The 8,611-nt window shown below is 16.3% G+C and overlaps 3 protein-coding genes across 3 annotated transcripts; 2 read left to right on the top strand and 1 right to left on the bottom strand.

Annotated features, from left to right (window-relative positions):
- Positions 1-276: 276 nt before the first annotated feature.
- PGAL8A_00068700 (conserved Plasmodium protein, unknown function) lies at positions 277-1,809 on the top strand (the record flags this gene model as incomplete). Its single annotated transcript, XM_028672087.1, has 1 exon — positions 277-1,809. The coding sequence occupies one exon, from the start codon at positions 277-279 to the stop codon at positions 1,807-1,809; it is 1,533 nt and encodes a 510-aa protein (XP_028525805.1).
- Positions 1,810-3,133: 1,324 nt separating this feature from the next.
- PGAL8A_00068600 (conserved Plasmodium protein, unknown function) lies at positions 3,134-7,173 on the top strand (the record flags this gene model as incomplete). Its single annotated transcript, XM_028671976.1, has 3 exons — positions 3,134-6,703; positions 6,884-6,946; positions 7,114-7,173. The coding sequence occupies 3 exons, from the start codon at positions 3,134-3,136 to the stop codon at positions 7,171-7,173; spliced, it is 3,693 nt and encodes a 1,230-aa protein (XP_028525804.1).
- Positions 7,174-7,367: 194 nt separating this feature from the next.
- PGAL8A_00068500 (conserved Plasmodium protein, unknown function) lies at positions 7,368-8,345 on the bottom strand (the record flags this gene model as incomplete). Its single annotated transcript, XM_028671865.1, has 1 exon — positions 7,368-8,345. The coding sequence occupies one exon, from the start codon at positions 8,343-8,345 to the stop codon at positions 7,368-7,370; it is 978 nt and encodes a 325-aa protein (XP_028525803.1).
- Positions 8,346-8,611: the final 266 nt, after the last annotated feature.

The following is an 8,611-nucleotide window of genomic DNA, read 5'->3' as shown; positions in this document are numbered from 1 at the left end:
TTTTTTTTTTTTTTTTTTTATACGTTTGTATTCATATTTTTTGCTAGTGTAATATTTTTGTTTAATTCAAATATATATGGTGTATATTAATTTTATTAAAATGGCTATAATAATAAAAAGTGAAAATTTCAAAATAAATATATAGTAAAAATTATCAATGAAAAAATAAGAAAATTTTAATATAAATGATTAAAATATTTTAATTAAAATAAAACCATATAAGAAAAAAAAAAAAAAAAACATGTAAATATAAAATATTAATCTATATTAAAAATTATGTTAAGAAATAAGTTCCTATTTATTTTTCTCGTATTCTTAAATATTGTAAATAGTAAAAAGATTAAAAATATATTATCCTTAAATTTTTTGAGTACATTTAATGAAAATTTAAATAATGATAATTTTTTCTTTTCATATAAGAAAAAAAATAAAATAAATAAAAAAATAGCAAAGCATAAATTTGGAGAACATTTCATAAGGTGTAATAAGAGAAATGTTAATTTGAATTATAGTTATAAAAAAAAAAATGATAAAGAAGGGAAAATCATATTAAGAGAATCAGTTAGAGAGGATTCTCAAAAGGATAATGATGATATAAAAAAAGTGGAAAAAAATTATACTCCTGAGAGAATAGAAGAATTAAATAAAGAGGATTTATCAGTTAATAAACAAGAAAATGAACATAGTCTACTAAATTATAATAATAAAAATGAATTAGAAAAAGAGATAATTTCAGAGAAAATTGAAAATCAAAAAAATGAAATTATAAAAAAATCAAAGTTACCAATAATAGGAACACAGTTAAAACCTTCAGGTGGTTTTACAAAAGAACTTTTAAATATAATTAGAGAAAGTAATGATTATATTAATGTTATAAATCAAGAAATTATTAAAGATAAGGTAAATAAGAAATTAAGTGGTAATGATTTATCATACTTTGATAATGAAGAAACTTTGGAAGAACATGAATTTAATTATTTAAATAAAATATATGATAATAATCATGTTCTTAATATGTATAATTTTCTTTTAGTATGGAAAAAAAAAAAAAATATTGATTTATCTGTTTTTGTCTCAAAAATTACAGAAAATTCAAATATTATGCCAGGGGAGAGAACGGTAATAAAATTTTCTGAAATTGAGAAGGTTCAATATTTAAAAAAAATTAAAAAAAATAGAAATGTTTGTATAGCTATGATTTTTGTTGATAATAAAAACAACAATAATGATGAATCTGTTATTAATCACAATATGTTTCCTATTGGCATAATGGCTCACCCATTGGATATTTCTTTATTGGACAAAAGTGGTGAAATATCAGTATTAAATTTATTTAGATTTAAAATAAATAATTATAATGTTACTGAAAATGATTTTCTTGTAAATTGTGATCTATTTATAGACAATATGCAAAAACTTAATAATTTTGAATTAACTCAAGAAAATAAAAAAATCATTATGAATTTATATGATAAAATTTTAGATCTTAAAATAAAATACAACGAAAAAATTGGTAAAACTCATGAAAACGAAAAATTGAAATATTTAGAAAAAATAACAGATAGAATTGATGAATATGTTAATGTTTTAAGTACTAATAAATCAATTGATTTTAGATCTAATAAGTTAAATTTTTTTACATCATTATATTTGGAATATTTTTCTTTTTTATCCTTAGATATTCACGCAAATATACAAACCAAATTACAAATGATGTACACAGATAATACAGAATTACGCTTGCACAATGTAAAAACATTTTTGATGCAAATATATGATGATTTAAAATATAAATTAAAAGTTTACTGAAATATATATATCTATTAAAATTAAAAAAAAAAAATATCTTATGTAAAATCTAATTTATTTATTTATTTTTTTTTTTTTTTTAAATCACAATTTTTCAATATAGTATTCTCTTTATATTGTAATGCCTTCATAAATCACTATATCCATACATATTTTTTTTTTTTTAATTTTTTGTTATAGTTTCAATTTTGAAGTTTATTTTATCATTTTATTTTATTTTAAAAAATTTATATAAAATCAACTAAAATGAAAAATTATAAAATTAGACATAGTCTTAAAATTGTAAACTTATGCATGTATAATTTTTTTTTTTTTTTCTTTTAATAACTTAAATATATATACTTTTTAATTTTTAATACTCAATTTTCATTATTTTATTTTATTTTTTTATATAGATTTATTTAAAACTTTGTAAAGTTATAGAATTTATATCATTCAAGAAAAAAAAAAAAAATAAAAAAAATTTTAAAAAAGCTTTATTGATAAAAACATTTTTATTGTTATATATTAAGTAAATAATATATTTTTGTTTTTTTATTAAATAAAAATAAAAATTAATAAAACTTTTTTCTTCTCCTTAAAGTATAGGAATATATTTTAATTTTCTATAAGAAAATATTTTTTTTTTCAAATTTTTATTTTTTTCTGCACTGAAATATAAGTAATAATTCAGATGTGGGATATATTATGTATAATTTTAAAACAGAAAAGAAAAAAAAAAATTCTTATACAATATTTTACGTAGTTATATTTTAAATGAATAAATTTTTCTTTATAATAATTTTTTTCTTTTTTTTTTTTTTTTTAAAATGGAATATTATATAAGAGGTTGTTTAACATTTAAATATAAGAATTTATTTCTATGAATAATAATATATGATTTTTTTTTTTTTTTTTTTTTAGTAAAAATTGATAATAATTATATGTTATTTATAGAATTATATTTTTGTTTTATATATATTCTTATTTTAATTCAGTTTTGGAAGAAACTTGTATTATAAATATATTGAAAATAGTTTTTTTTTTTTTTTTTTTTTTTTAACTAAATAAGCATTTTAAAATTTTTTATATTATTTATATGTTTATATATTATAAAAACATTATATATATATGAAATACATTTTTATTAATTTATAAATAATATTTTAAATCTCTTTATTTATTTTATAATGTATTTTATATTTAATTTTAAAAGGGATTTATTAAAAATGTTTATACTTTTATAAATATTATTTTTAAGGTTATTCTGTATAGTTTGTCTTTGTTTTTGTTTTTATTTCTACTTTCTTTTTTTTTATTCTTTATTATTATTTTTTATTTTCAAATGATTAGGAATAATCAAAAAAAGAAAAAATCAAAAATTAAGAGAAAGATTAATACGGCTTCTAATTTAAATGATAAAAATAATGATAAATCAAATAAAGAAAAATGTGTAAGTAACAACAATGCACACAATTTAAGTTTACATGATGAAAAAAAAGAGTTCTGTTTGATTAATAATGATGAAGATTTATTTGAGGATGATAAAAATTTGAAGAAAGAAAAATATTATAAAGAAGAAGATACTTATAAAATAGAAGAAAATAAGGTAAACAAAAATATTAATAAAACAAAAAAAAGTATAAATGATGATGATCAAAGTAATAATGAGAGTAATGAGCAAATAAAAAACCCACATATAATAAATACAAATAAAATAGACACATATAATAATGAGATTGTAGGAGAAAATAAAAATGAAAATAGATATACTATAAATGGTAATAATATAATAAAGAATGAATTAAACTTAAAAAATGATGAGATATATGATATATTAAAGTTTAATAATAAAGATATTGTAGAAGAAAAAGTAGATCATTTATTTCCATTAGTAGAAGTTGATCATAAATCACTCTTATGTCTTAAAGAAGCTGAAGATGATTTTGTTAAAGATATAAATAAAGAAATAGAAAAATTTCAAAATAAGTTTAATGATTTATCATGTCTACAAGATATAAAACAGAACAACAGTAAAAATAATATTGGTATTAAAAAGCAAATAAATAAAGAAAAATTTATAGAAATTAATGAAGATAATGAAAAAATAAAAGTTTCTCCAGTAGAGCAAAGAAAAAATGAAACAAAAACAGAAGTAGAAATGAAAGGAAATGATTTTGATGATAATAATAAAATGATTTTAAATAAAAACATTTTTGAAAAAAAAAATTATAACCTTTCATATATGCAAAGTGAAGGTAATAGTTTTTTAAAACTAAAAAGAAAAATTAAAAAAAAAAAAAAAAAAAAAATGAAAACAAAATACTATCAAGTAATTAGAGATTTATGTTTAATTAAAAAAGAAGAAAACATAAAAAAAAAAGGTAAGTATTATATATTTAATTATAACTGTGGAAATACAAATATTCAATCCATTACAGGATATATTAGATGTTACAAAAATTTCTATTTATATAAAGAGAAAAATAATTGTATAAGAAAAAAAAAAAGAAGTAATATTTATAATATTGAAAATAAAATAAGAATATCAGTTTTACTATGTGTTAATGTGTCTAATTGTATATCTCCTTCAGAATTTTTAGAGTTATTATATCCATATGATTATTTCATATTTTTTTTAAAAGTTTTAAATAAAAAAAATAATGAGGAATATATGATTTATTTTTTAACATTTGATATATATGCTAAAAAAATAATAAAAATAGCAAAAAATATATTTTTTTTTAATACAAAAAAAAAAAAAAATATAAAATTATACCTAGTTAAAGATATTACTATGCACGTTAACTCTAACATAAATAAGAAATGTAAAACTAATATTGTTAGGAAGAAACTTTATAAAAACAAAGAAAAAAGAAAAAAATATATGCATAATAAAGATAAATATATTAATCCACTTTACCTTATATCACAAAATAAATTTCATTTATCATGTGCAGTATGTTTAGAAGCTTTATATTCGGAAAATCTAAGTAAAATTATTTCATATATTTTCAATTTAAATTTTGAAAAACAAATAAAATCAAATAAAAAAAAAGATATAAATGATAATACTTTAAGAAATGAAGTGATGAGGGATAAAAATTATGATTATAATAAAGAAAAAATGAAATTGAAAATAAAAGATAAGAATATGGGGGATATAACATATGATTCTATAAAAAAAGAAAATGATAATTGGGATGGTAATAATAATAATAATAATACTGGTAGTATTAATAATGAAAATTTGCATAAAGAAAATAATGATTTCAATGGAAATTGTAAATCAAATAAAGAGTTTAATATGAATAATGAAATCTTTAAAAAAGAAAATTTATATCCTAACGCTCTAAATAGTTATGTTACTAATGATTATAATTACTATTTATATATTATTCGTTTTATTAGTAATATGCAAAATAAATATAATGATCAAATTAAAAAAAAAGTTAAAAATACAAATAATAAAATGTATAATAATGTTTGTATAAATATTTTATGTAGTCATATATTTCATTCTAACTGCTTGAAAAAATGGTGTTTCACTTCATGTCCTATTTGTAGATATAAACAATATAATTATCAAATCGCTAGTTGTGATATTTGTGAAAAAACACAAAACGTAAAAATTTGTTTATTTTGTGGTTTTATTGGATGTTCAGTAAATTATGATCAACAACGAAAAATGAAAGAAAAAAAAAAAAAAAAAAAAAATTTAAAAAAAAAAAGGGAAATTATAAGAAAAATTTATTGTGTTTTTTCAAGAATAGCTGATGATTTTATAAAAAAAGATGAAAATTTGCATTATTATTATAACATAAAAAAGATTAAAGACAAGAATTATGCTAAAATGAATGAAATAGAAGATTGCAAAAGCAATAGCATAAAAGAAAATAAAGAAAAATTCAATAAAGAGAATTATTTAAAAAAAAAAAAGATAAATGAATATTCTGTCAACCAGAAAGAAATTAATTATAATAGAGAGGAAAATGAAAAACTCTTAAGTGAAGAAAAAAATATTAAAGTTAAGCATTTTAATAATATAGAAAATAGTAGAAATAATAATAACAAAGAAAATAACAAGGACAACAAAATAAATAATTTAATTTATTTAAATGATATTAGAAAGATTATTAAAAAGTTTAGAAATTTCTATAAGTTTATAAGTAAAAAAAAAAAAAAAAAAAAGTGTACAAAAATGGTAGAAAAAATAGAAAATGTAGAAAATAACTATTCATTCACAAAATATCAATTAATAAAAAATAATTGCGAGAAGAAACATTTCCAAAAAAAAAAAAAAAAGAAAAAAAATATCGTTGATCATGCAAAAATTCATTTTTGTAAAACTAATCATAATTATTTTTTTGATGTTTTAAAAAATTCTGTATATGATTATAGTAGTTATTTATATATTAAAAAATTAATAAATTTAAAAAATGAAAATAAAAATTTAAAAAAGATATACTCTGGAAACATATATATTAGTGGAAAAGAAGAAATTATAGATAAAAAAAATATAATTATGTATATCTATGAATTTAATCAATTATTAAGTGCTTTATTAGAAAGTCAAAGAGATCACTTTTTGTCCTGTATTTATGATTTAAAATTAAATTATGAAAAAATTAATAAAGAAAATATAATTGAAATAAATAAAAATATAAATGAAATGAAAGTTTTAAAAGAAAAAAATAATAATTTAAAAAGTGATCTTAATAAAAAAATAAACTTACTTCTTGATAAAGTTCAAACAAATGATGGGTTGTTGCAACATTTAAGAAATGTAGAAATTATAAATGAAAAATTATGTGAGGAACAAAAGAAGGAAATTTGTGAATATGAATTTAAAAAAGAAAATAACCAAAAAATCATAAAAGAAAAACAACAAATAATAAGAGAATTAAGACAACAAGTATGTGATAAAAAAAAGAAAAAATCGTATTTAAAAAAAAAATTATGCTAACATACCTTGTCAAAATTTTATTTATTTCCATCTCATTATAATTTTTAGTCTAATTATTTTATTTTATTTTATTTTTATAATTTATTTTAATTCATCATTTTTATTATTTTATTATTTTTTTTTTTATAGATATTAGACTTAAGTTTTCACAAACAGGCATCTTCTAAATTTTCTCAAAATTCAGAAATCAAAGTAAGATTTAAACAAATAATTTCATTATATATATATATATGTTTTATATATGTAAATTTTAAGATTAACTTAATATAATTTTTTTGTTTTTATTTATTTAATGAATTATTTATATGATTATTTTGAACTTTATATATAATTACTACTTTTTCTTTTTTCTTTTTTAGAATTCATCATTTATGATTGGAGAAAAAATTATGCAAAAAAATAGGTTTAAAAGAAAATAATAATTTATTAATTGTAATTAATTTTCATTTACATTTAATTTTAATTTTTTTTTTTTTTTTTTCATCCTTTTTTTTAGTACATTTGTTTTTTATTTTATTTCATTTTTTTGTACACATTTGTTTTATATTTTCTTTTTTTTTTTTTTTTTATGTATTAGTTGATATGTTTTTCTTCTTCTTTTTTTTTTTTTTTATTAAACATTTGGGTTTTTATTTAAGAACCAATGTACATTTTTTTTACGAATTTTTTTTTTCATTTGTTTAAAACTTTTTTCTTCTAATAAAATTAATTTTTTATAATTTTCACTAAATAGCTTATTTTCTAAAAATAATGGTAATAAATCTTGTATATTATATTTATTTAAATCTAAATTAATATCATAGAAATGGTGTTCTAATTTATTTCTTTCCTCTAAATTTTTTAATTCTTCCATTTGATTTTTTATATTGGAATTCATTATAGATGATTTAATATTATTTTCAATAAAAATGTTAAATGATTTTCTAAAAAACATAGAATCAAATAAGTTATCACCGGGATAAAACCAATTAATATTGCATTTTACTGATGTGTTACTAGTCATAGATGATAAAATTATATTAAAAATAATATTTATATTAAAATGGGTAATGTTATAAAAGTAAAAATGATATTTATATTTTTCAAAAACGTAATGTCTTAATGCATATTTATATTTGAATGGTGATTTCAAATAGGTATATCTATACTGCTCTCTTTTTCCTCTTTTGCCAATTATATGATTTATTTTATATTTTAATATATAGGTATTTTTATCATTCATAATATTTTTGTTTAAATAATTTTTGTTAATACTATTCTCATCAGATATATTTTTATTATTCTCTTTTAAATTGTTATAATCTTTATTTATATTATTAGAAATAGGTAACTCACTATTTTTCTCATTATTTAAATTCAATGGGTTAATCAAGTTTAGTATATTCAAAATATTTTCATCAATTTTAACATTAAATTGATTTTTGAAATTTTCTTCATCTTCATTCATGTGGTAAATAATATTCTTACAACTATAATTATTATATGTATAAATATTCTTTTTCAAATTTTCTATAGTTTTTATCATTTCACTTCTTCTCCTACTAAGATATGTAACTTTAACATATTTCAAAAAGTAATTCTCTATTCCCATTTTCAAAAAAACATAAAAAAAAAAAAATTATAAATAAATTTTCATTGTATACATATATCTTAAAAAGAAGAAATTTTTATGACTTATATATTTACACTTATTAAGTTAATTAAATTGTGATTAATAAGGAAATTCAAAAATTACACTTATAAAGAAAAATAATAAACATATATATTCTTAATCTTTCTTTTTTTTTTTTATTTTTTTATAATTAAAACTTGCAAAAAAAAAAAAAAAAAAAAAAAAAAAAAAAAAAAAAAATAAAA

The sequence above is a fragment of the Plasmodium gallinaceum genome (assembly GCF_900005855.1).
Source record: "Plasmodium gallinaceum strain 8A genome assembly, contig: PGAL8A_v1_53, whole genome shotgun sequence".
Lineage (NCBI taxonomy): Eukaryota > Apicomplexa > Aconoidasida > Haemosporida > Plasmodiidae > Plasmodium > Plasmodium gallinaceum.
This window is presented reverse-complemented; position numbering and strand designations above follow the sequence as displayed.